Here is a 27,652-nt window from a genome sequence, read left to right as displayed (position 1 = left end):
ATTTCTGGGGGTCCCTGGGCACTGGGCAGGGACAGGGGGTCCCATGGGTGCCGCGGGGACCCGCGGTCCGTCCGTGCGCCGGAACGCTGCGGCAGGGGCCGGAACCGGAAGTCCGGGGGGAAGGCGCGGCGGGGACCGGAAGCGCGGCCGAGCGCGGTTGCCGTGACAGCGGGCCCGGAGCCGCCATGGAGGCCGCGGCCGCGCTCACCGATATGTACGACCAGGCGCTGCTGGGGATCCTGCAGCACGTCGGGAACGTGGAGGAGTTTCTGCGCGTCCTCTTCGGCTTCCTCTACCGCAAGACCGACTTCTACCGCCTCCTCCTGCGGCCCGGGGACCGCCTGGGCTTCCCGCCCGGCGCAGCGCAGGACATGGCCCTCCAGGTACCGGCGGGGTCCCGGCCTGTTGCACCTTCCGGCCTCGGGGGTCTCCCGGGGTTGGTGCCCTCTGCAAGCTGCGGAGCTGACGAAGCCCGGCCGCGCTGGCCGGCGGGCGGAGGCCCCGCGGCCGGTGCTGGCACCGGGGCTAGGTCCGACCGGCCGCGTTGGTCTCTGCCGAGGCGAGTGGAGTGTACCCCGGGGCTGGGCCTGTATCTGCCAGCGGGACGGCTGCGTCTGCTCGGTGACAGCCGCGGGGGAGACCCGGGCAGGGCGGGGGAGACCAGTCTGGGGGCTTGGACAGCTCCCGGTACCGACCTTGCCCGGGGAAGGAGAGGAAGAGGCGGGAGAGGTGCCCTGGCAAGTGGGGCCGGGGGTGGGTGCTGGCGGGAAGGGAAGCGTCGCCCTAGTAAGAGAATGAGGAGCCCTGGGGGCTGGGAGAGCCCAGCGGAACGACCCAGTGCGATCCCCCTCTGCGGGACGGCCGCCGGCGGCCCCGGGCCGGGCTCCCCGGGGAGCTGCCGCCGTGGCAGCGGGGAGCCTGGAGGGCGGGCGGGAGCCGCACGAGAGCGGGAGCTCGCAGCCAGCACCAGACTGGGCTCCACCGGGGTTGCGCGGTGGGCAAAGCCTGGCGCGGATGTTGGCACCACCCGGCTGGATAGCGCTGCAGGGCTCTGGCTCAGGGCTGCCCGGGCTGTCATTAACCCTTATTAGCAGGGAGAAAACGAGCTCGTTAAATCAGGGGCAAGGCTGGGCGTGGGGTGTTCACCTGCTGCCCTCACCCTGCCATTGTTGGTGGCACACATTGCACCTCATCACCCCTGCATTCTGAGCTTTAACCCCTGGGAGCCCGGGGAGGCCTTTGGCTGCAGAGGGGAGAGTGCAGAGTCCAGAGCAGTGGTGGTCAGGGCAGCCGTGGCAGCACCCTGTGCCCCTCGAGGACTGCTCAGGGCATGAACAGGGAGGTGCAGCCACAGGGACCCGGAGCATGGGGGGCAGCTCAGGCTAGTCCCCCAGCCTTGTCACAACCCTGAGGATGGACCCGGTCTGGAGGTGTTGCTCTGCACGGTCCACACGGGGCTGGCAAGGAGCTGGGCTGTGCACGGGGGGAAAGCAAGAGGCAGACAGCAGAGATGATCCTGTGCTCACCTCTCCTGTGTCCTTGTCCCACGTGTGGGGAAGGAGTCTGGGGAGAGAGCTCCACAGAACACTGCTTCCATCCCACTGTGGGTCAGGATCCCCTGGCACTGCCTCCTACCCTGTACCTGGAGGGAGACTTGGCTGAGGGGCTTCTTGGCCAGCTTGGGCTGGGTGTCCTGCTGGAAGCACCAGAGCTGGCTCTGAAGTACTCCTGGGAAGTGAGAGGGGTTGGGTTCCAGGCTCATCCATCACCATGGCCTGGTGCTTAGGTAGGAGGAGCTGCAGCTCCTTCGAGGAGTCAGGGTGGTTGAGCCTCCCTCAGCTGCATCCCCCACTTGTGGGTTGGGCTTTTAACCTCCAGCTTGTGCTGGACAGGCAGAGCTGAAAGCAAATTGTGGAGTGGGATTCCACCTTCTCCCACTGCTGCTGGCTTTGACAGCTACCTCCTCACCTGCTGCACCACCAGGGGCCCAAAGGAATGTTTTTTTTCTCTGAGCACCAGCACTGTTTTGCCTTGAACCAGTCAGTTCTGTCTGAAAACCCCACATGAGGTCTCTCTGATCCTTCTCCTGTGCTGGCTAAGAGAGCTCTGAGACCCTTCAGGCTCAGCCAGTACTGCATAAACCATCCTCCAGCTTCTCCTGGGACAGCTCATCCAGTTGACACTTGGGAGGTTGCGTTTGAGCTTCGGGCTTGCAATTGGCCCCACAGTGAGTAGTGGGATGTGGGGTGAGGGGAGGCTCCCTCAGACTCCCTGCCCTAGCCAGGAGTTGGAGCTCATTGCTAATCCCTGGACTAACCAACCTTTTTTTTCAGTGGTAGGGGGATGTCAGTGATTTACAAGCAGCTCCCAGAAACTCAGGATATCTCCCAAGGTTTTGAAACAAATGTGTTTTGAAACAGTTAGTGGCTGGTTTTGTTGGGCGAGTGAAGCAACTGGGTGTAGGGAGAGGCCGGCATGAGGTGTCTATTGAGGGAGGGGCAGGAATAAGTGTCCCAACCCTGTGATTCTCCCCTTTCTCGCTCTCTCAGGGGAGAGGCTGAGGCAGCCTGCTGACACACTGGGTTTCTCTGTATCTTCTAGGCATTCAAAGTCTTTGAGCGGATGGCCCAGCAGGATGATGAGAAGAGGCGCCGAGAGCTGGAGGTGAAGCTGAGGAAGAAGGAGGAGGAGGAGGCCACATCTGCTGAGAGGGTGAAACTGCCCCCGGCAGCTCAGGAGGTCGAGGTAGAAACAACAGTAGAGCCGGTCCCAGCAGTGGATGCTGGGGGAGCTGCAGGGATCCCGGAGTCAGCCCAGGACACATCCCCTGGCCCGGTGTCCACCGAGCCCCCAGGGGCTGCTGGCCCAGCAGCTTTGCCAACGTAAGGGTCTTGACTTCCTTTGTGCTCCTGGTGGGGTGGGGACACACACGACACAAAACCACCAAGGGAGTGTTTGCTGTCTTGCCATGTGGTCCTTTTTTTGAGGTGGGAGCTCTCTTCCCTAGCCCTTTGGGGGGCTGTGTGGGTTTTTGTGGTGTAACTGCCCCTGGGGAGAGGGAGGCAGGGGTCTGTCCTCCTGCGGGTGTTTTGGTGGCTCCTGCTCTGCACGGTGACAAGTCCCCATAGGCAGGGCTGGGCTGGTCCGTGCGCCGCGGGGCTGACGCTCCACTTGACTGCCTCAGCTTGGGGAAACCCTGGCAGCACATGGACACCCTTTTCTCCCAGGAGTTGGGTGTGGGATCCCTGGCAGGGCTGTGAGACATCCCAGCAGTCAAGCAGGACCTTGCCACAATCCCCACCGTGGGCATGGGCAGGCCTAGCTGCTTAGCAGCCAAGTGCATGGGGCAAAAAATGAGTTTGGAGACCTCAGGGGACCTCTGGCTCAGCCATGTGCTCCCAGCAGGGCCATCTTTAAAGATCAGTCAGTTGCTGCAGAGAGTTGTCCCTGGCCAGGCTCCATCATTTTCCAGCAGCCTTAGTTTTTACAGAACTGTCCTTGTTTCTGAGCCCTTCCAGCATCTCTTGTGACGCAATTCAGTGGTGGAAGGGGAGCTGCAGCTGCGAGAGGGTCACTGCTTTTGCAACCTGCTTACCTGAGATTGCTTTCCCTTCCCTGGGCCTCACCTTGCTCCCGAGGCCAGGCACAACCATCACCTTGACCCCAAGCCCAGGCATAGATGTTACCCTCTCCCAGGGCCTCACACCAGGAGGTTTCCAGCTCTCTCTACCTCGCCCAGCCCCAGGGGGTGGTGCCCCCAGCAGGTGGCTGCCTCCTCCTCATCCCTTCGCAGTGTTTCTTGTGGTCGGAGACCCTGCCATGAGCCCCTCACTGCTGCTTTCCTGCTGGGTTGTGGGGCTTCAGTCTACCCCTGCTGGTGCTTGGCAAAGAGGACAGCTTGGGACAGCGATCCCTGTCCTCTGGGCGAGGGTTGTTCAGCCTGGAGAAGAGAAGGCTCCAGGAAGACCTTAGGGCACCTTCCAGTGCCTGAAGGGACTCCAGGAAAGCTGGGGAGGGGCTTGGGACAAGGGCAGGGAGGGATGGGATGAGGGGGATGGATGAAAACTGGAAGAGGGAGATTGAGGTTGGACATGAGGAGGAAATTCTTGAGTGTGAGGGTGGTGAGACACTGGCACAGGTTGCCCAGAGAAGTTATGGCTGCCCCATCCCTGGCAGTGTTGAAGCGCAGGTTGGATGGGGCTTGGAGCAGCCTGGTCTAGTGGGAGGTGTCCCTGCCGATGCAGGGGTGTTGGAACTGGATGATCTTGAAGGTCTTTTCCACCCCAACCCGTTCCACGATCCAGGACACATCCAGAGAGCAGGCTGCTGGTGGGAAGCAGGATTTGCTGGGAGAGCCTCAAGGCCTGGAAGGAGTGGAGTGGCCAATGTCCCTGAGGGGCAGAGAGGATTTGGAGCCCAGACTGCAGGGGTTGGCAGCCCTTGGTGTTTGGAAGGGGTTAGTCTGAGGACCAAAATTTTGGAGGCAGTGGAAGAACAAGTGGCAGGACTGTGGTGGAGTTGGAGCTGGTGGCCTTGCCCCAGGCAGCGGAGGAGAGGAGGACTGGAGTGTGCCAGGTGGAAGGGGAGGCCGCAGCAAAGACTATGTCCAGGAACTTGATCCAGTGGGAAAGAGAAGGACTCAGTGCTTAACTCGACTGGTCTGACACACATCCCACAGGATAAAAATAAGCCAAAAGCCAAAAATGAAATCACCTGAGCAGCCATGTTCTGCTGCCAGTACTGGAGCTGTCCTGAGAAAGAAAGATTGTCTCCAGGGCTGCCAGTCTGACACCTCCCAGTGCAGGATGAACCAGCCAAAAAAAAGGCCTGGTAGAACTGGCAGGTCTCTGTGGCCAGGCTGTGCAGCCTCGGTGTGACCGCTGTGTTTCCGGCCTGAAAAAGGAAGGAGGTTGAAGGGAGGTGGGAGTTGGGCTGTTCTCTCAAGGGAATAATGACAGGATGAGAATAAATGGCCTGAAGCTGCAGCAGCGGGGGTTTAGACTGGAGATTAGAAAGAATTTCTTGACCCAAAGAATGGCTGGACAGTGGAACAGGCTGCCCAGGGTGGTGGTGGAGTCACCATCCCTGGAAGTGTTTAAAAGAATTAGAGATGTGGTGCTGAGGGACATGATTCAAGCACTGACTGGGTAGATTAGGTTGTGATTGGTGGATTTAGGTTATGGTTGGACTTGGTGATCTTCAAGGTCTTTTCCAACCAGGATGATTCTGTGATTTTGTAAAAGGTGGAGTTGAAAGGCAAGGCTGGGAGTGGGCTGGAGCTGAACTGGCTGCCCAAGTCCCTTGGCAATCCCCATGTCCTCTCCTGGGGTGCATTAGCAGGAGTGTGTCCAGCAGATGGAGGGAGGTTCTCCTCACCCTCAGCGCTAGTGAGACCTCACTTGGAGTATTGTGTCCAGTTCTGGGCTCCCCAGTTCAAGAAGGACAGGGATTTACTGGAGAGTTGAATGGAGGCTATGAGGATGATGAAGGGACTGAAATATCTGTCTGATGAGGAAAGGCTGAGAGACCTGGGGCCATTTAGTCTGGAGAGAAGACAGAGGGGATCTAATTAATGTCTATAAATACATGAGGGCATCAAGAAGGAGGGGACAACCTCTTTTTACTTGTGTCCTGTGATTGGATGAGGGGCAATGGATTCAAACTCAAGCACAGAAGTTCCACCTCACTATGAGGAAGAACTTATTGACTGTGAGGATGACAGAGCCCTGGGATGGGCTGCCCAGAGAGGTTGTGGAGTCTCCTTCTCTGGAGACTTTCAACATCTGTCTGGATGCCTTTCTGAGTGATCTGCTCTAGTTTTGGTCCTGATTCTGTGATGATTTTGCTGTGCAGAATTTCACCAGGGGGTTTGGCTTTGAGGGAAGCAGCTGCTGTGGGTGGTGTTCAGGTGCCTGGACGCAGATATTGAGCTTATGGGGTGGAAACTGGAGGGGTTAGGAAGGAGGCTGAGGGCTGATGCAGAGGCAGGACATGTCTGACGGGGACATTCTACTGCCAATGGGGACAAACTAGCCCCTGTATCCTCAACCCTTTGGGTGTCAGTACTGGCCCCACTGTCACAGTGCCCCTGGCAAACCTCAGACACTCCAGGTACTGTTTGCAGCCTGCAGACACAGTGTGTGGCAGCTCTTCTGCCATGGAAAGAAGGTGCCTCAAGCTGAATGCAGGTGCCCCTGCAGCCACTGTCGTGCCCCACCAGACCTTGTCCCTTTCCTCCTGCCTGTGTCTTCTCCCACACCTCAAACAGGTGGCTGGGGTGAAACCTGCTGGGTTTGTGGGATAGGGGGGTGACCTCAGCACCGGAGGAGGTGTCCAGCCAGGCTTTGCAGGCTTCTGGCTTCCAGGCCGGAAGAAGAGGGTGTGGGCTCTAAGTAGGACAGAGCAAATAGGTTTGTCAAAGGGATGTAGTTGGTTCGTGTGCCTGTGGGGGGCACTGGAGCCCCCCCAGAAGGCGGTGGGGACCAGATGTGGGCGTCCTGGGCACCCCCTGACAGACTATTAATAATTTAACTGGCTGCTTAATCTGCACAGCCCCTTCTGAGCAGAACCCAGAGCCACCAGCCTGGTTACGAGGGGCGCATGAGTAATGCGCCGCTTCAGCAGAGAGAATGCAGAGGAGAGCTTAAATGAAAATATTTTCCATCTCTCTCCCCCTTCCTCCCCCCTTTTCTTCCACCGCCGGGGAAGAAAACCACTGCCACCCAAATCTATATAAAAACTTGCTCGTTCTGTCAACCTGACTGCTCAAGGAATGTAGGGCAGGCCCCATCCCAGATCTGCCAGCTCCCATCAGGACCTTGTAGCGTGCCGGGTGCTCTTCCTGAGAAGTTGGCAACAGTGTTTTGGGGTCGGTGTGGAAGGGGAGGGTGGAATCCAGCCTGTTTTATGGGTGCAGAGGGCTCACTTCCTCTGCTCAGCTGGGTGTCCCCACATCCTTCCTCTTCCCTGCCAGCTCAGAGTGAGTGATCTGGTTCCTCTGGGAATGCTGTGACACTAGCACACCCAGGATGAGGTGTTGTGGGGTGAGCAGGGGCTGTGCCAAGGGGACCAGGGGTCTTCATGCTGTTGAAGGAGTCAGCTCCTCAGCCTGGCTTGCAGCTGCCCTGGGTGCTCCCTGTCCTTCCCTTGCCACCATGGCCCATGTGCTTCCACCAGAAGGGCAGAGGGGAGCATGCACGCCCTCCCCACCTTGTGCCCCACCCCATGTCCCTGCCATGGGGCTGCTCATCCTGACAGTGTTGCTGCTGCACATCTCACAGAGACTCCAGCTCTTCCCCCATCTGCTCCCTGAAGCCATCCTTGCCTCAGCTCAGCTCCTAATTTTGACCACCTCCGCCACCCAGCACCCTCCCTCCCCCAGCCTGGATTCCATCCTGCATATATTTGCCACACAGCATTTAAAATAGAGCCTGGCAGCCTACGTGTGGCACAGCCTGGTCCGGGTGCTCAGCTTCTGCTTTCCAACTCCAGGTCCATGCCCTGCTCTGCTCCTCTCTCAGCATGACCTGAGGGATATGCTCCCCTTTCCCGTCCCATGAGCCCATCCTGGGGTTTCTCTGTGTGTGGGCAGGAGGTGTTGGCAGGAAGCCTATGCATGGTGGTGAATGCCTCGCCTTCAGTGAGTTCTCGGGGTGCTCTGGCCAGGTGGGCTCAAGGCTGGGCTGTTTAGAGTCCTCTGTTGGAAACTGTCTTGGATCGTGGGACAAGGGTAGAAAGGCTCTGCAGAGGGACCTGGAGAGGCTGGGTCCATGGATTGAGGCTCTGCAGAAGCACCTGGACAGGCTGGATGCATGGGTTGAGGCTCTGCAGAGGGACCTGGACAGGCTGGATCCATGGGTCAAGGTCAAATGTGTGAGCTGCAATCAGACTCAGTGCTGGGTCCTGCATTTGGGTCACACCAACCCCAGGCAACACTCCAGGCTTGGGGAAGAGCAGTTGGAGAGTTCCCGGGGGAAAAGGACCTGGAGGTGCTGGCCACAGCAGCTGAACATGAGCCAGGTGGCCAGGAAGGCCACCAGCACCCTGGCTTGCATCAGCAGCAGTGTGGCCAGCAGGACAAGGGCAGGATTGTCCCCCTGTGCTGGGCACTGCTGAGGGGGCACCTTGAATCCTGGGGTCAGTTTTGGGTCAGAAAGGGGACATGGGGGGCCTGGAAAGTGTCCACAGAAGGGCAACGGAGCTGGGGAAGGGGCTGGAGAACTTGTGAGGAGCAGCTGAGGGAGCTGGGGGTGTCCAGCCTGGAGAGAAGGAGGCTGAGGGGAGACCTTCTGCTCTGCCACTGCCTGAGAGGAGGTTGAAGTCAGGGGGGTTTGGTCTCTGCTCCCCAGGAACAAGTGATGGGACAAGAGGAAACGGCCTCAGGTTGCCCAGGGGAGGTTTAGGTTGGATCTTGGGAGCCATTTCTCCATGGAAAGGGTTGTCAGGCCCTGGCCCCGGCTGCCCAGGATAGGGGGGGAGTCCCCATCCCTGGAGGGATTTCCAAGCCATGTGGATGATGCTGAGGGACATGGGTTGGTGGGGACTGGACAGTGCTGGGTAATGATTGGGCTTTGTGATCTTAAAGGTCTTTTCCAGTCTAATTCATTCCATGATTGTACTACAACGACCCACTGGAAGGAGTGGTTTGTGAAGCTTGGGAGGTCTCCCAGAGAGGAATTTCTGAGAGTGAATAGATGCTGAAGGGTTCCCCCAAGAGGTGGCAGTTCCTTCAGGTAACTCCAGCCTGGCTTCTGCCTCAGCCAGCACTGGGGGGGTGCTCGGCCCTCTCCTCCCGATCTGCTTGGGACCACAGCTCAGCATGGGGTGACTAAGGTGGGAAGGGGCCTGATGGCTGCTCCACCACTGCCTCAGGTGGCCTTGAAAGACTCTGCAGGTGCTTTTGTCATCACAGATTCATAGAATCAGAATGTTAGGGGCTAGAAGGGACCTCTTGAGATCATCTAGTCTAACCCCTGCTGGAACACGTTGCACAAGATGTCCAGCTGGATTTGGAATGTCTCCAGAGAAAGAACATCCACACCCTGTCTGGGCAGCCTATCCCAGAGCTCTGCAACCCGAAGTTTTTCCTTATGTTTAGGTTGAACCTCCTGTGCTCCAGCTTCTGCCCATTGCCCCTTGCACTGTCACTGGACCCATCCTCCTGGCACCCCCTGTAGATATCTGGGAGTTGGGGAAGGGAATGAACAGGCAGCATTGTGTCCCGTCCACCAGTGTCCCAGCCACCCTGCCTAGGGGACTCCTGCCCCCCTTGCCAGTCCCTGTCCCCAGCAGTGCCTGGTGGGTCTGGGCAGTGACCTAAAAAAGTCACTTGTGCACGTTCTGGCACTGAGGGCCACCAAAACAGGGCTGAGGTCTGTGAATGTGGGGAGCCGAGTGGTCCCCTGAGCTGGGGTCTCCCCGTGGGGTGCGTCATGGCCGTGGCTCAGCAGCGACCTGGGAAACTTCACATGGCTCCTGCCTGAATCTCATTGGACTCAGCCCGGCCTGGCTTCTCCAAGAGCCCAGATGGATTGGTGGCGGTGGTGGTGGTGTTGTGAGGTGCTTGCAGGGCAGGGTTTCCTTCTTGGGTTGCCACGAGGGGAATTGCACCACCAGCCGCCCGGGGTGGAGAAGCAGGGCTGTGGAGAGGAGTTCACATCTGTATGCTGCTGCCTTTTAGGCCAGTTTTGTTTGACGTGGAGGCCACATAATCTCAGGCTTTCTTCTTTCCAGCCTTCTCTACAAGAACAGGCAGGGACCACATGGATGCTCCTGTTCAGCAGGCTGTGTCTGGGACCATCCAGACCAGCAGCCAGTTAAACTGTTTTTTTTCCCCAATGTCCCACTGGATTTTCCTGGTGAGCTCATCACTGAAGCACAGGGTCCCTGCTCTTCTCCCAGCCTGACCCAGAAAAACACCGCTGATCCTGATCCATATTTAAGGGAGAGTCTGTCCTGGTTCCGATTCCTCCTGCGCAGGAGCTGCTCAGCGGTGCCGCAGGGCGCCCGGGGCTGCATGCAGGAAATTCCCCTGGCACAACCCGTCCTGAGCAGGATCCCAGCAGAGCTCTGGAAAGCGCCTGACCTGGGGCTGTCCAGCTCCATTTGGCCCCATATCCTGCCTCCCGGAGCAGCAGGATGCTTGGGAAGGAGCAGAACAGGCTGAATGGGCTGTGATGCCTCTGCTGTGTTTCCCCCACCACCGGCAAACCGCAGCACTGCAGCCTGGGAACCACAACCAGTGCCCAGTCCTTCGAGTCTCTTGGGAGTGGGTTTGTTCCTTTTGTCTCGGAAGTTCAACCCTCATGCATCTGGGGTCTCTGCGGCAGCATCCTGCAGCAGGTCCACCAGCCAGCAGCAGGTCCACTAGCCTGCAGCAGGTCCATCCACCAGCAGATTCTCCACCTTCTATCCTGTTTCTTTGCTCTAAGGTTGTCCCACTGTCCCAGTGAGTTCAAGAATCCTTCCAGCCTCACAATCCCCCTCAGCCAAGAGGTGACTCTCAGACTCTTTTCCTCCCCTCCCAACAGTGATGACCAACCAAGGCAACTCTTTCCTCTTCCTGCTGCGAGAGTTATTGTAGCACACAACCCCTCCCACCACCCTGGGAACTCAACTGCTTGGAAAGCTTCTTTTCCAATGGCTGCAAGGAGCCAAGGATGAGACCCCTTAGCCCCCTGCCTGGTGCAGCCCTTGGCCCTATTGAACCCTTGGCAGATGAGGAGGCCTCAGTCAGGGCCCAGTCTTCCAGCACTCCTCCAGTTGGGCTGCTGAGATCAGCAGCCAAGTGCTGGTTCCCCTGTCGCACACTGAATCGCTCAGGGCTTTGCTTGCCCTACCAAGGTACTGAGCTCCAAAATTAGGTCCTGGGACCAAAAATAACTAAATTAAAACCTATAAATTTTTTCTCTTAACAAGCAGAAAATCCCAGGGCTGGAGGCCAAGGGACAATGTGTACCTGATTCTTATTTTAAAAAACAGTATCTGTTTGCTTGCTTTATATCACATTGTTCACCAAAGGAAATGTGGATGTGGAAAAAACCACCAGGAGGGCGTGTGTCTGGTGTGGCCTGGTTGGAGCAGGTTGTGTTGGTGGGGCAGGGGTCTCAGAGACCATCTTGTCCTGTACTCCCAAAGTTCAAGTCCCTTTGTATTTCTTACCCCCTTTCTCTAGAGAAGCTGATTTGATCCAGCCCGGTGTGGCTGTGCATAGCTCTCTCAGAGGTAGACCTCTGAAACCCAAGGTTGTCTGAGCTCTGTGCAAACAATCAAGATCTCAGGGGACTTTTCTCAACAGTGGCGTGTCCTGCTGTCCTCAACCTAAATATCCCAGCAGTAGTGAAATCTAGCCCTCGGGTGACGATGCTCCGGAGCTCTCCTGCGAGCTGGTGGTGGCATTTAAACTCCCTGAATGTCAGTGAGTTGGCTCTGCTAAGCAGCTCCATAAATAACTCAGAAAGTGAAAAGGAAGGCAGAGAGCTCCCCAGAAGAGTGTGAGCTTGGGGGAGAGCAAGGCTGTCACCTGGCAGGATGACAGGGTCTTGGTTCTGGGTGGTGGGACTGGTGGGGCTCCAGCTGCTGTGGGTTGGGTGGATTTACTCTTGGGCTGCTGGGTTGGGCAATCAGGGCATCATTTGTGTGGGCAACTTGTCCCCACCGCATCTGCTGGGCTTGATAATACATTGTGATACCTGAGCAGGTCTCTGGGTGTGTTCTATGTTGGTTCCTTCGTCCTGTCATGAGAAGGAGTTGAAGCTCTGAGGCTTCCTGAAGACGAGGGCACCTTCCTTGGGAGCTGGTGGTGGGCACCACCAAATGGAGGCAAGGCTGCCTGGGCTGGCTGGGGCGTGCCTAGTTTTGGGGGTGTGGGGGGAGCATTCGCTTCCATTTTTCAGTCTCTTTTTGAGTGCAGGACCATTGCAGCCTTGGAGGTGTGTGCTGGGGAGCTCCAGGGCCAGGGTAGTAGACAGCTGGGAAGTGCGGAGGAACTGCTGTCCACTTGGAGGGTGAAGACCTTCTAGGGATGGAGTTGGGATGTTTTCCCCCAGCAACTGGGACATACCTGGACTGGAAGGGACCCTCAGTGGTTTGAAGGGTTTGGTGTTCAACTGGTCAAGGCTTTGCTAGAGCCCTCGTTACCTGAAGTTCCTGTCCAAGGCAACTCCATGAAGCACTGGTTGCCTCCAGCTCCTGCCTCAGGGCTTTTGGGGCAAAACCACCTCCTGCCTCAGTGGTTTTTGGGCAAAACCAAGAGAGACCAAGTGCAACAGTCCTGGTGTTTTGATGCTAAAACCTGTGAAATCTGGGGGAGGCTTCTTGGTGGCTTGCATGCAGAAGGAGCACAAGCCTGGTATTGTCCACACACACAATCCCTGCAGCTCAGGAAATGCAGCTTTCCAAAGAGTTTAAACTTTTGGCTTGTCTACCTGTTGTTCAGCTGCTCCAGCACCCACCTTGGGACCCCAAGGAGCAGAAGACACATTTGACCCTCTTCAAATTAATCTCAAAAGCCGTGGCTTTTTCCCTCTGGTTGTAGTCCAGCTTGAGCTGGGGCTCAACAAAAGCTGGACAGGGTGCACAGACTTCCTTGTGTCTCAAGATGGCTTTGAGTTTTCACCTGGTGCTGGCAAGAAGGGCCAGGAGCTCTGGAAATATGTGTGTGCATGTTGGTGTCGCTGGGCATGACTGACTGCAGCAGGAGCCTGGGGGGGGTGACCCCAGTGTCACCATGGCAGGAGGATAGTGGCTGCTGCCATGACACTGGTTCCCAGTGCTCCCTGCAGCAGCAGAGCTGAGCATATTGCAGTGGTTTCAGAGGGAACAGGCTGGGATGCTCCTCTCCTCCTCTGTACCATCCTCTCCTTGCTGGGAAGCCCAGCAAGACAATTATGAGCTGTGGGAAGGCCTGGATGCTGCCACCTCGGTGGAGGCACAAGGTGTGCAGGAGATATGGCCCTTCTTCCACCTCCCCTGGAGTCTGGTTAGCACTGGCACTGGAAGCTGTGGTGGGGGCATCTGGCTGGGAGAAACTCCCGAAGGGCCTGTGTTTCCATCTGAGCCCAAGGGCAGAAGACCTTGGGGTGCAGCCCCACTGTGGTTCTGGGGGCCTGGAAGCACAGCAGCCTGCCCCAGACACTGCTCTTGCTGAGTTTGCTGGTGCCTCCTCAAGTCACTGTAGTGCCAGGGATGTGAGAATAATGATGCTGATGGGTGCCACTTGCTCTAGGCTGCTGCCATGGAGCAACAGCCTTGGTCCAAACATCTGCTGGTGGCACTGAGCATGGGCTCGACTGGGGCATCTCCCTGCAAGGCCCCACTGTCGCCTCGCTGGGGCTGGGCACAGAGATGCCCTGTGCTTGCTTTTCACTTTTCTTACTTGCTTGGAACTTCATTATTACTTAATGAAATCTTTCCATTCTTGGCAACCTCTTGAGCTTGAAGAAGGTGACAGGACTTGGGGAAATGGCAGGGAGCTGAATCAGGGCAGGTTTAGTTTGGATGCCAGGAAAAGGTTTTTCTCCCAGAGGGTGGTTTAGCACTGGAACAAGCTCCCCAGGACAGTTGTCACAGCACCAACCTGCCTGAGTTCAAGAAGTGTTTGGATGATGCTCTCAGGCACGTGGGGTGATGCTTGGGGTGCCATCCAAAGAGACAGGAGTTGGACTTGATGATCCTGATGGGCCCCTTCCAACTCTGCATATTCTATGATTCCATGATTCTGTGATTCTATGATGATTCTATAAAGTTTCATGCATCACACAGGGCCTCTGACAGTCGTTCAAATACAGAGCTGGGAGGTATTTCCTCTGCTGTTTGCTGGCAGGGTGGCTCTGTACAACACCCTGCCCCTCTGGTTTCTCTGTTCTCTAGGAGGGGAGATGCTTCCTTCTGCTGTTGGGATGTGCTTGTGGGGCCTGAGGGGATGTGGTGATGGTAGGACTGGTACAAACACCTACTTCAGGAGCAGCAGTGCAGGGGGAAGTGGATCTGGGTCTCCCTTTCTGCACGCAGTGGCTTGGTTGGCTGGCAGTGCAAGTCCAGCTTCCTCCCCACACCATTCTCTTCAGCTATAGCCAGTCCCCCTTGTCCAGCTTCTGCTGATGAGGTTTTTTTCTTTTCTCCACCTGCCTCCACATCTGCATCACTTAGCTGGCTTGACACGTTTTCCTTAATGCTGCCTAAATAATTCACCTTGACTAGGAGCAAAGTGGTGCCAGCCTCCAGGGAAGCTCTCTGTGAATGCTGAGTGACTGGGGGGTGTCTAGGGTGCCAGCATGGTGCAGATACCCACCCTGAGCTCAGCACTGGATGTGTAGCACACCTGGGTATCCCTGAGTCCCAAGGGGCCAGGGATCCTGCTTCCAAAAGCTGAAATACTCCAGGCTAAGAAGATTTGGTTTCCTTCAGCAATTTGGAAAATCCTTGGAATTTTTTTCCTTTTCTTCTGTTGATGAAGGAAAAACAAGTCCATTGGGATTAGGCCGGTGTGAACTCGTTCCCATGGCACCTGCACACCCCTACTCCCCACTCAGCCTGTACCATGAGGCTGATGGGCTGCTGTCCTGCTGCTGGACCTTGTCCTCAGCTTCTGCCTTCTTGCACCAAAAATCTTCAGTTCAGAAGAGCTTGGTTGAGCTGTCCCACTCCTGCTGTAAAACATTGAATCGGATCCTTCAGCGCTTGGGTCCTTCTCTTGGTCTGTGCTTTTGCAGAGCTGGTGCTGGAGATGAGGACATCAGCGCACTGAGGACATGAGTGCCCAGAGGAGGGGACAGCTCTGCTGCCTTGCTGCACGGCTCTTCCTGCAGCACCAGCCCACAGAGCTGGAAATCCTGGAATAAGAAATACCCAGAAATCTTTATATGGGCCCTGTTGTGTGGCTTGACCCTGGGGCCACCAGCCTGCATGCTGGGGCCAGCCCTGCCTCACTAGAGTGGTGCCTCCTGGTGACACTGCCACCTCTCCTCAGGTCCCCCGGGACAGCTCAGATTCTGGTGACAGCACAGCTGAGCGGTGCAGCTCCGAGGAGTGGAAAACAGATCTGCTGCTTCTCCACCATGCATTGTTAAAGGTTTCACCTCCCCCAAAATGACACATTGCAAGCAAAAATAGAACAAGACAGAACACACAGACCCACCCACACCATCCCCACCACCCAGCAGCCAAGTGCACACGGTGCCAAACCCTTGGATTTAAAAGCTGGTGCTTTTTCACCCTCTCTCCTCAGCCATGTCACTACCTGCCTCGGCCCAGCAGGTAGTTCCGTGGCCCAGCGAGCTGACCGTGACCGAGCAGCTCCGCTGTCACCAGGATGATCACCATCCCACCTACACGTTGCTTGGCCCCAACCTCGAACTTCCCCTGGTGGGTCTGGGGACAGGGATGTCTCCTGGCAATGGTGTTGGGATAGGGAATAGTCTCACCCACTGCTCAGTAGTGCTGTGGAAGTGACATGAAGGACAGGTTCGGCTGGGGAGCCACCTCAGTGGTGGCACAGCTTGCCTGGCACTGCGGCTGCCTCCTGGGGCCAGCAAGGAATCTGCCTCCCAGCCAAGGAGCTGGGTCCAATTTCCTGAGTGCCACCAGCATGACGGGTGGCATGTGCTAAGCACAGTTGGAGCAAGCAAGGATCTGGCTGGAAAACATCCAGGAAGGGAAGAGTTGCTCCAGGAGATGGTGTAGCTGTCAGCCACTTGTCAGAGGCACCTAACAAGGCTGAGGCCTGTGTTCCCCACTCCAAACCCTCCTTTGCTTGAGAGCAGGAATGTCAACTTGGAGGAGAGCATACCAAGGCCTCTGTGAAATGTCCCTGCAATCCCCCATGAAGTCATGACCCTTTGGTTTCGCATCCCAGGATTTTGAACAATGGGAACAGAGCTGATTGGTGATGGTGCCTTGTGGGAATGGCTTGGAGGTGTTGGGCATGGCTGTCAGGGAGGAGATGGTGGAGAATGATGAGCAGCTGTGGCTGGAGGGAGGTTTAGGGATGAGGGGAAACTTCTGGCTGAGCACACGAGTGGTTTGGCTGGGACATGTCACCTGGCCAGCCCAGGGCTGTGAGGACAAGGCAGCAGGGCAGAACTCATCCCTGTCAGCCTGCACATGGCACCAGGGGTGGCCATGAAATGTCCCTCTGTCACCCTAGGCTGCTCCAGTTCCTACACAGAGGGAGCGAGGACAGAGCTGTTCTGTGGGGATTGTTGGGGCTGTCATTTGTTCAGCTGCTGTGCCACAAGAAGAGAAGTTCAGCAGAGTCATTGCAGAGCAAGTCCTGCCTCAGTTTCCCCGTGGAAGTAATCCAGTTAACAGTGACTCCTCCCAGGGCTTCCATGAAGTCACTTGTGCCCTCTCAGGGCAAGGAGATGGTGCTTGGTGAGCTCTCAGGAGGGCTAAAACGTCCAGGACCTGGCCAGGGTCTAATCAGCCCCAGCACTTTCCTCCCGAGGAAGAGGAGACACATGAAGGACAGACCTGGTGGCTTTGTGGCGGAGTGACTGCCCTGGGATCCTATTTAGATCCTATTTATCTGTGCTGTGGCCATGAGGTGTTTGCAGCAGGTGTCTTACCCACACATGCCTGTGCCCTGGTGGGTTTTCTCCCACCTTCCATGCTCTGCATCTGCTCTAACAAGCCTTGGCCCAAGCATGAGCTCGTTGCCTCCCCCTTTAGCCTTCCAGCTTTTCCCAGGGAAGGCTGGGAGAGAAACAGGCTGGAAGTAAATAGCCATTAGAAGGAACTCTTAGGAGTTAAAAACCCAGCAGATTTTAAACCCCAGTCAGGTTTGTGCTTTGGTTCACAGACAGCCACATGCAGCCTTCCTCCAATATGCACTGTGCCTGGGCAGACCCCACCACGGGGACACGTCCCGCGAGGGCACAGAGCCAGCCAAGCTGCCATCAGCTCCTAGCAGAAGAGCATCCCTGCTCTGCCCAGGGCAATCACAACCTGAGAGCAGGGCCAGGTGCCACCAGGGATGGTGGGGACCTGAGGACACGTAAGACAATGCTCAGGGACGTGCTGTCTCATTGCAACCCTTTTACTTCCCCCGGGATGAGGGTGGGGTCCCGCAGCCCCTGGTGGTCCCATAGTGCCCTGCAGCCCCCGGGGGCACCACATCGTTCTCCCTCTTGCCCTCCAGCCTGTTCCACTCCCACCATCCGGGGGCGGTTGGGAAACCGACAGCTGGAGCGACCGGGTGCCAGCACCGGCTCAGTGCTGCCATGCCAACCCCGTTGCCATGGCAATGGGCACCCAATGGGCGACCGACAGGCAAGGCCAAGATGCCCCAAAAAAAGTGATGCAGTGCTCCTGGAATCACCAGCCTGGGGCTGGGAGCCTGTGCCCGGTCCCTGGCACTGCCCAGATCACCAGATCAGGGCCACTCCAGAGTGAAGGTTGTAATGGGGCAGGTAAAACCCTGCAAAGAAAATGGGGAGGGGGGGTGTTTATACACAGCCCCTTCAACAACACCCCTGAACCATCTTGGAGGCTAATTTAATTAAAATTGGTGGATCTTACATAATCCTTGGTTGCTGTTCTGTGGGGAGCCACCCCCATCTGCTGCCAGGGAGGGCACCTCGGGTGTGTGTTGGGGAGGCAGCGGGGCACAGGGGGACATCGTCCCCAGGGCCAGTTGCCCCCTGGGGGCACTTGTCTCTGGCCCCTCCTTACATAACTCGCTGCAGCCCCGTGTTTGTACGGCTCCAGATTGAGGACTAGGTGTGTATCAAAACAATTTAAAATAACTCTGCCTTTTGTTAGCGCCGCAGCTATCTTTAGAGGAGACTTGATTTGATTCGAAAGCCGTCCTCAGGAGGTTGCCATGGGGTAGATCCTCAGCCTGTCACCAATTTAAAGGGACACAGGTGTGCTGGCGATTCTTGGCTGGAAACGCGGCATTGATGATGGCTTATCGACCTGATAAATCCCACCTTGCCCTCACAGCCACCCCCTCATCCTTCGCCTGAGGTTTCCACAGCAGGAGGTCCCTGTGTTTTGCTCCAAGTGTTGCTTGTCACCCACTTGTCATGTTGTCCCCTTCCAGTACTGGGCCAGGCTGGCTCTCCAGGCATCCTGCTCCACAGCTCCCTGAGCTCCCTATGCTCACAGCAGCTGCTGGGTCTCTCAAACATGCTGAGATCAGGAGGAGGGCAAGGACCAGCTCTGTGTTTTCATGGTGAACCCATGGACTGTCACCTTTACAGACATGGCGGTGGCTCAGGAGGCATCAGACACCCTCTGTGACAGTGTCCCCAGCTCCAGCTGGAGCTGAGGAAGCTGGGGACTAGCCAAGTGACCATGTCTCAGCAGTTGTCCTGTCATCAGCCTGACTTCAGCTGTGGCAGAAGGAGAGGGGTATGCGGGTCACCCACAGTGGGCATGGAGGCCAGGGTCCCTCAGCTCCTGGGGCTGCCCACTTGAACCTTCTCCCATCCCAGACAGGACCAGCAGCAACACAGAGACCGGGCATTGGCCTGAGGCATTGGGGCTGCTGGCAGGGTGGCTGAGCAGAGGCTTTGTCCCCCCTTTCTGTTGCTTGCACCCCGCTTGCAGGTTTCCTCTGGCTCTGATCTCTTCAACACTTACCCCTTCCTTCCCCCCCAGGAGACAGGAGCAGTTCCAGACCAACCCTGATAGCTACAATGGAGCAGTACGAGAGAATTATGCCTGGTCCCAAGACTACAGTGACCTGGAGATTAAAGTGCCTGTGCCCAAGCACATTGTAAAAGGCAAACAGGTAAAGCAGTTTGTGCCTTTCCCTCAGGGTGCCCTGTGTTTGGAGCAGGAGGGCTCCTTGCCGTTCCTGCTGGAGGAGCCAGGAGGTGGTTGTGTCTTTTTCTCCGGTGCTTGGTGAGTGGCTGGTGGGGCTGGACAGTCTCAGCCTGGCTGCATTCCTGGTGTGACTGGTATCCCGCAGGGTTCCCTGGCACCACATGACACTTTCTGTGCTTTTTCCTCTGCTGCCACTGACTGCAAACTTGCATGCAGGTTTCAGAGCCTGACTGGGCATGGACACTCCATCCCCTTGTGCTTCCCTCTAGCTTGGAGTGTAGTGTCTCCTGCCTTTCATTTGCCAGCAGGAGCAGTCAGAATGGCTCCTCTGGCACTGTGGAACTGGAGCAGGCATAGCCCATGGGAGACTTGACCTGCTCTGGGTGGAGGGCAGGTGGGCTGGGGCACAAGCTGGGAAGCCAGACCCTCTCCCTGGCTGCCTATGAGGGCAGGGAGGTCCCACCTCCTTGATCCAGGCAGGAGCTTCTCCGATTTTCCGTAGTGAGGGACTCAAAAGGAACATGCTCATGGCTGGTGTTAGATGGACCTGAAGGTCTGAACTCTCCTGTCTTTCCCAAGTGCTGCACTCTCCATGACTGATCCTGTATTTTTCCATTTGGGAAGTCAGCTCACCCCCACCCCTGTTCTCCTCTGCTTCCACAGCAGCTGAAATGAGCACGCTTGGGTTTGTTCACCAGCTCCAGCCTACACAGCTCCTTATCATGCCAAAACCCTGTCATTGGCAGCAGCAGCCTGGACCAGAGGGGTGAGGGAGCAAACGGCTGCCACGGTCACAGCAGGGGCACCAGGAGATGCAGCTCTCCCAGTGGGTCTCTCCAACAAACCCAGGCTGCTTCTTGGAAGGATTGATGTTCCAGAGAGTTGTTCCATCCCTCTGCATCGTGTTGCAATCACGATGCCTCTCCCTGCCCAGGGAAGTGCCCTTTGTGCCAGGGGACTTGTGTTCTTGCCAAAAAAACAGATGATCATCAGGCTTCATTCACTCCATCTTTTGCCACCCAGAAGCAGAAGCACAGGGGCCTTGTGGATTCTTGGAGGAGCTGCCATGGGCCCTTTCCTTGGCTCCAGGCTGTGCCACCACCATGGAAGAGCCCCCATGTGTCAGGGGATGGTTATGGGGGCTTAGGTTTGTGCCTATACTGCCCCCGGGGCAACTGGTTGTTCAGCTCCTGGACTTCCCTTCTCCTTGCAAGGTTATTTGGTTCATTCCTCCCTCTGGGCCCAGCCAACTTTTCAATTTAAAGTGATTCTTTCAATCCCTTCCAGCCCACAGGGACTGAAAGCAGAGAGAGGTCATGGGTCAAAACAGGGCGGATTAGAGCCATTTGAAACCTTGATGGACCTGGGGACACTTTGATGGGTTCCTGCAAAAGAAAAGTGTTCCCCTATGTTCACACAGCTTCATCTGTTTTTTTAAAAAAATATCTGATTTTTTTGGCTTCTGCCTGTCAAGGTGAGATTAAAAATCTCCCCCATTTGGTCTCTTGGCTCAGAGTGTGCCTAGCTCTAATACTGCTCAAAATCTTCCTTCTGACACCTTTTTGGATTCAGACTGTTGCTATGGCACATTTTCACATGGGTGAGCTTCAGGTTTCCTTGTAGGGAGCTCCAAATAGTGTATGTGGAGCAGAAACCAGTGATAGGGTAGGTGGGAGCATCTTCCTCCACCATCTCCACCTCTCTGATCCACTTACAGCACAACAGGGGCCCACGGATCCAGGCACTTAAGCACAGATAATGACCCTGAGCCTCTCTCTTTGCCTGGCTTGGAGGAGCTGAGCTGGATCCCTCCATAGGCTGGTGTTGGCTTGTTTGGTGTGGGTGGCTGTGGGTGCTCCAGCCCCCCCAGGCTGGGAAGCCAGAGCCCAGGGTTGGGTTCCTGACAAAGCACCAGAACTTGGGGAGAGACAGGGGGGGTTCTGGCCCACCCTGATTTTGCTCCAGGCAGCACAGTACAGTGGGATGGTGCTGATGGCAGGGATGAAGGGAGGAGGACCAGCCCTTGGACAGACCGACCACCATCCCCAGGGTGCCAAGCCCAGATGGGTTTTCCACCAAGGCACCCATGTAGGTCAAGCCTTGCCCTCACTGGACACCACCACATGGACATCTCTCTTCAGGCAGGGGGGGACAGGGCTCCTTGGTGGTGCCTACTGTGCTCCTGTCCATGCTGCCCCTGGGCTGCTCCTGTCCCCTATCCTGGCTACGTCTGGGCTGGTGGGACAAGAGGGGCCTTTTTGCTGGCTGTGGGCAGAAGTGGTTGTTGTGATGGTGTCTCATGCAGTAAAGTGGCAGCCTGGCTTGGATCTTTCTCTTGGATCTCTTCTTCCATTTCAGTTTCTCTCCTCCCTCTCCTAACACCCTGCTGGGCCCAGGGCCCCTCCAGGATGCCCATAAACAAAACCCCTCACAGTTGATTGCCCCCATCCCCGTGGATCACACAGCAGTGATGCTGCTTCTGCATCTTCCATATCTCCAGCCTCCCTGTACCTCCATGCCCTAAAGAAGAACCCCTAGAAGGCAACTTGGAGGTCAGCTTGTTTTTTTCCGTTTGACCCTCCCTGTGCTGTGCTGAGAGCCCAGAATCCTTGCAGTCAGTGGTGGCGGAGAGGAGAGCCTCAGCCCTGGGCTGGAGGAACCTGCTCTACGCTGCAGCCTCCCCCAGAGATGTTCCCAGTCCAGGAGGAGCTGCCTTCTCCAGAGGCCACGTGACGGATGAAAGCCACGTGTCCTTTCTGATCTGTCAGAGCCAGAACTCGTGTTCCTTCCCTGATCCCCTGCCACTGCTGTCCTGGTCATGCTCCCATCGGTCCTGTCCAAGCCCTGGCAGCTCTGAGGCTGTCACCTGTGGTGGGTTTGGGGCTTTCCCCAGGTGCTATCTATCAGGTGCAGCTGCAGTGCCCTCCCCAGCTGGAGCAGCTCTGCCCATCTCTTGCCTGTGCAGAGCTAGTGAGCTGCTGGAAGTCTCCTAGGGACTGGATAATGGAATAACATTTCAAATGAGATCTGCAGAGCAGGAGAAAGATCTGGGGGAACTCTGGGAGAGAATGCAGGCAAAGCTCACTGCAGTCTCCTCCTCTTGGGCTGGGGATGGGGCAGCACTGGGGGCCACAAACCTGCCCCTTCCTGGCCAGATCCTCTCTGATTCTCCCGGTTCTGGTTCTGCTGGTGGCAGCTCCGGGCCAGAGGGGAAAGGAGGGAGCAGATGGTCTCTCTGGAGACCGAGGGCACTGCGTGCCACATTGCAAAGTCTCAGCCTGCCTTGTCTCCCCAGGGAACAGTCCTGTCACTGCCTCGGCAGGTGAGAGCAGGGCTCCCCATATGGCTGCTGCGGGATGGGGACTGGCCCTGTTCCTGAGGACAGAGCTGCCCCATCCCCTCATCCCTAGGGTGGGGAGAAGGGAGCAGTACCACAGCATCCCCACCCCTGCCCAGCAGGAGATCTGGGCCCAGCCCAGTGCTGGCTCTGGCCATGGACATGAAGCCAGGCAGCCCTGCCTGGTGGAGAAATCCCCACATTGCTGCCACTGGGTGGGGAGGTGCTGGGAGAGACACAGGGCTTTGCCCAGCTCATCACTACCATGCTGGGCACCCCTTCTGCTCCCAGCACCTTGGGACACCTCACACCTTTGGGTGCTGCATGGAGGAGCTTTCTGATTTCTCTGTGAGAAGAATGAAGCACGGGGCAGTGACAGTGCAGCCTAAAATCCTTCTAGGGCTCCATCTGCCTTACATTCCCCAGAGGGGTTTCCTTTTTCCTCCAAGCTGTTGCTATTTGCTCTGCAGGTGTAGCAGGATTCCCACCCTCTCCCTCCATGCTCCTCACTCTCATCTGCAGCGAGTGCACTTGACCCCGAACCCCAACTAGCACAGCCAGAGGGCAAGCAGGAACCTTCCTGATCATTTTCCCTCTCTCTGGGTTTCCAGGTGTCTGTGGATATCAGCAGCAGCACGATCCGTGTGGCAGTGCTGGAGGGGAGCAGCCAGTGCGTGCTCATGGAAGGGAAACTCACCCACAAGATCAACACTGAGAGTTCCCTCTGGAGCCTGGAGCCAGGGAAGTGTGTTTTGGTAAGGGCTTGGCTTTGAAAACTGGAGGAGCTGGAAGCTGGAGCCACATCTGGCCATGTCTGGCTCTCCCCATCTAACATCTGTTTAACTTTGCCCCTGCCTGTATCTAGGCCCTGCCACCAGCTCCCAAGCTGCTGCTCGGGCTGAGTACCCACAGTGTGGTGAAGTGCTGGCAGAGCAGCACGTCCTTGGGGACAGGTGAGGAGGGTCCCCAAGCTCCACCCTGCGGTGGTGGGAGCATGTCCATGACCTAGTGGTGGTCGCTCTCTTCTTATCCTGGCACTCAGGGTCTGTAAATGGAGAGAGACCCTGGCATGGCAGCACCAGGCCAGTGCAGTGCACCCATCCTTGCCAGCTTTATGCTCTGACTCTCCTGGCCCTGCTCCTACTCCCGCATCCCAGCAGATGCCTGTTGCCTGCTACTCATTTCCCTCCTGCCTCAGGTTTCTCACCCAGTTTGAAGCAGTCGCTGGGGCTACTTCTCCGCTTGCCCTCGGCGAGCGCTGTGGCTCACTGCATGCCTGCCACCCCACCCCACACCTTCCCTCTCAAGGTGGTCTGGGGGCTGCTGCTGCCCAGCAGTGTGTTGCTAGGGGGTTTCCAGCCTGGGGACTCATTTTGGGTGTGCTCCAAATGGCCAGGCTGAGGAGATGAGCTCTGTTGTCCCAAGGCTGTGTCCACAGCTGGAGCTGTAACTAAGCCAGGGGTCTCAAGTGTCAAAGAGTTCTCAAACTCCTGCATGAGCTTTGGGGCATTTCTGGAGTCCACTGGTCACAGCAAAGTCTTCTCCTTCCCAGCCTACCCCAGCAGGGTACTGTCCAGATCAGGAGCTTTGTGGGCAGGACTCCTGAGTCTCCCCATTGCCCTGGACCACAGTGGGGTGACAGCTGCTCTCCTCCAGCCTGGGGACCACAGGAGGGGCTGAGCAGCCATCAGCTGCTCTGTGCATGACCTTGCTTCCTTGTGGGCTTGGTTCTTCTGGCTTGGAGGGGTCTACCACCACTCTCCAGCAGGGATGCTGATGGTGACTTGGAAATGTCAAATTTGCTTTGTCATCCCAAAGGTCCCCCCTTCATGTGGTTGGGGTTGCAGCAGTGTGGGAGGCAGGAGAAGGACCCGTGCCTGTGCTTTCAGATGATAGTTTTGCAGCTGCTGATGGTTGACCATTCTGCTTATCTCTCTCCAGCCACAAGCAGCTGCACTGGCCCAAGGTGGGGGCTGTGCAGACCCTTCCTGGCCATGGGCTGTGCCACTGTGTGGGCTCTCCCAGCCCCTCCCTGTGCTGGGAGTGGGGCTTTGCCACCTGTGTCCATCTTTGCCCTCACCTTTTCCACCCAAAGGCTTTCTGAGATGCATTTCAGGAGCTCTCATGGCTACTGTGAGCCCCTGGAAGGGATTCCAGCTGCTTGGCTCAGGCACAGTTATGAATCCTGGGCAGGGAGGGAGTTGGCTCCGAGCTGTCTGCCCTGTGTCACCTGAGTGGCAGCAGATGGGCACCCAAACCAAACCCCTGCAGCGGGAAATCAAGTGGGAATGTGCTCAGGGTGGTGTGTGGGGAGGCTGTGTGGGGGCAGATCCGTATGGATATACCCAGGATGACAGACTGCTGCCAGGAGGGTGAGGTCCCTGCAGGAGGGAGGAGCTGCTCCAACTCTGTTAGGCCCTTGGAAGGATGTGAAAAAGGAGGTGGTGGCATCATCAACCTACATCTTTAAAATTTTCTCAAGCTTCTTGAAAATCAGCTGGTCTGGGAAGAGGAACAATCCTGGTAAGGAGTAAACCTGTTCAAGAGGAGGTGGCCCAATGGGTGGCTGGAGTCCCTGGTGGGTGTTTCCAGGATCAGCAAAGGGAGGGAATGGTTGTGCTGGTGCTGGGGGAGGATGGGGATGGTGGAGCAAGACTCGGGGCCTTGCAGAGTCGCTGCCGGTGGCACCAGAACCGTCCTGTTACCTCCAACCCTGGAACTGGGTCTTGCCTCGAGTTAGCACAAGTGCAGGGTGGTGAGGAGCTCCAGCTGGCTGCCAGCATATTGATGGTGGGATGAAATTTCACTTGAAGAATTGTAAGGTAACTGGAGCAGAGTGAGTAATTCTCACCCAAAAGTGTCTCCTTTTTCTGTGTGCAGAGTAGCAAAAATTGGTCCATGGTTCCTCACAGTTCATTCATCAGGAGACATGCAGCCACATACTCATGGATTGGGTTGGGCTGGAGGGCTGATGAGGCCTGGGGCCCTTTCTGTACCTGGGTTTGGGTCCAGGTGTTGTGCAGCTCCGTGTGAGCTCCAGATGTGGCAGTCAGGAGTGTCTTGATCTCGTGAGATGCCACAAGATGTCACCTGGCTTCCTTCCCCCAGCCAAAACCGGATTCATGGAACTCAACCAGTGCTGCAGTTGCCTGAGGAAATCCTGGCCACCTTGGTCACTTCTTGGGGCACCTTGGTGGCTCTGTCTGGAAAAAAGTCCACATGTACTCATGGTTTCAAGGTCTGTGAGTCTGAGGTGACCTCTGTGGGCAGGATCGATCTGTGCTTAATGGTGTCCATCTGGGAGAGTCCCAGCTCAGTGCAGAGAGGCTGTTGGGTCCCATGCGCTCTTGTAGGACACATCAAGGACCATTAGGATCTGTGCGCTCTCCAGGCTGCTGTTCCAGCTGTCTTTCATGTCCTTGGCTTCCCCTGCCCCCTGCTTGTCTCTCTTCTTCCCCCAGCTCTTGTCCTAGGATGGTTATTTTGCTGTTTAACTCCTTCCAGTGCTGCTTTTTCTGTCCTATCTGGACTTCTTGCCCATTTGTCCTCTTCACGTGTCTGCTCGCTCTCCAGCAGCTCCAGCAAAGCCCCTTGCATTGCTCTACCTTTCTGGGCTCAGCACCAGCCTGTTACCCAGCTCATCCTTGGTACGCTCATGATTTGCACGCAGTTGTGTCAAAACGAAGCACTTTGCTGATGCCACCATGCGTGGCTGAGGCTCTGTCCCCACCTTCTTTTGCTGGGGATTATGTCCCAGGATCATGTCCCAGGATCATGCCCCTGCCTGCGCTGAAGCCCCAGTCCTGGGTATAATCCCTGTGCTCTCCTTTCCCTGTCACACCCGCTTGCTTGTCGAAAGTGAGATTAAAATAACTTCACACAAGCTGTTTTTAGAAATCTCTGCTGGGTGCTGCACACAACACGTTTGGGGATTATTTTCCATGTTGAGGATTCCACCCCCCATTCCCTCTCTTTTTCTCCATCTCTCCAGCATTTGTTATCCATGCTTAGGCCTTTGTCACCAAGTCCTGCCTTGAGCAGCTATTACAGTCCTCAGCTTGTCACTTCGTGAGCCACGAGGCTGAGTGAGTAACAATCTGTGGTGCCCTCCCTGTGCCCTGCCCTCCACACGCTACTGGAAATGTGACCAACTGCCACCCCAAAACATCCCCCACTGACTTTTGGGGTGACACCTGCTCTTCCAGCAGAAAGGCAGGTGGTGAGATGTTGTTTTTCCAAGACCTATTTCTATCCCTTGACAGCATCTCTCCAGCTCTGACAAGGTATTTAGGATTGGGGAAGAAACCTCAAGCTGTGACAAAGCCCTGAGATTTGTCCTTGTCAGGAGTTCCCAGCTCCCTTCTGGAGCCCCCCGGGCTTTCTGCAGCTCCCCAAGGGAGCGTGCAGCCTCATGGGGTCCTGTGGGGCAAACCCTGGAGCCTTTCTCCAGGGGTGGATGGGGCCTTCACCCTGTCTGGCTGAGCCCAGATGTCTGCCACAGTCTCCAGGCTCTCCCTTACCTCGACTTTCCAGTCCAGTTCTGGAGCCCTATTCCAAGAAAGATACAGACATGCTGGAACGTGTCCAAAGGGCCACGAGGATGATCAGAGGGCTGGGGCACCTCTTCTATGAAAACAGACTGAGAGAGCTGGGGTTGTTCAGTCTGGAGAAGAGAAGGCTCCGAGGAGACGTTATTGTGGTCTTCCAGTATCTTAAGGGGGCCTACAAGAAAGCTGATGAGAGGGACTTTTTAGGATGTCAGATAGTGGTAGGACTACCACTGAGGAATGGATCAAAACTCGAGGTGCGTTGATTCAGATTAGGCTTTAGGAAGAAGTTCTCCACCATGAGGGTGGTGAGACACTGGAACAGGTTGCCCAGAGAGATGGTAGAAGCCCCGTCCCCAGAAGTTTTCAGGACCAGGCTGGATGGGGCTCTGAGCAACCTGGTCTAGCGGGAGGTGTCCCTGCCCATGGCAGGGGGGTTGGAACTAGATGATCTTTAAGGTCCCTTCCAACCCAAACTATTCTGTGATTCTGTGATTCTCACGCTCAAGCCCCTGCTGAGGCTCTTGTAGCCCAACTAAGTGCTGGGCTCAGTCGATGGCAACCATTGGCCAAAACGTGTCCAAGAACCAACCTGAGCCCCTGCTCCCTGTCCTGGGGGCTGGACCTGCCCATGGCCAGTGATTCCAGCACCATTTCAAAATCCCCAAACTCCACATTCAAGGTGACAGAGCTTTGCCCTGACCCGTGGGAGGCTCACGTTGGAAAGTGGGGCTCCCACCTCGGAGTGAGTCCCACTTTTACATCTCTCCCCCTGGAATAAAGGGGCTGAGCATGTTCCCCCATGGACTCAGCACAGGCTGCAGAGGTTAATTAATTATTGTTTGCAAAGCACGCAGTGCTGGAGCGATGCACGCTGCCGAAAAGCTGCTGAGGAAATGAAGAATTCTGTCTGCCCAGTAGGGTGGGAAGCAGGATGTGGTAAATAAATCGAGGACCAGGCATGGGGAGGGAGCAGGGAGGGTCCCGCAGGCTGGAG

The 27,652-nt window shown here is 56.6% G+C and overlaps 1 protein-coding gene across 1 annotated transcript in view; it reads left to right on the top strand.

Moving 5' to 3' along the window:
- The first annotated feature begins 128 nt into the window (after positions 1-128).
- NUDCD3 (NudC domain containing 3) overlaps positions 129-27,652 on the top strand; it is a 32,173-nt gene continuing 4,649 nt past the window's right edge. The window contains exons 1-4 of the mRNA XM_051640701.1: positions 129-383; positions 2,602-2,882; positions 18,604-18,736; positions 22,720-22,863. Coding sequence (XP_051496661.1) covers positions 186-383; positions 2,602-2,882; positions 18,604-18,736; positions 22,720-22,863 — 756 coding nt within the window. The 5' untranslated portion in view covers positions 129-185. The remainder of the gene's footprint in view (positions 384-2,601; positions 2,883-18,603; positions 18,737-22,719; positions 22,864-27,652) is intronic.

The sequence above is a fragment of the Apus apus genome, chromosome 26 (assembly GCF_020740795.1).
Source record: "Apus apus isolate bApuApu2 chromosome 26, bApuApu2.pri.cur, whole genome shotgun sequence".
NCBI classification, from domain to species: Eukaryota; Metazoa; Chordata; class Aves; order Apodiformes; family Apodidae; genus Apus; species Apus apus.
Note: the sequence above shows the minus strand (reverse complement) of the source record. Positions and strands in the feature narration are given on the sequence as shown.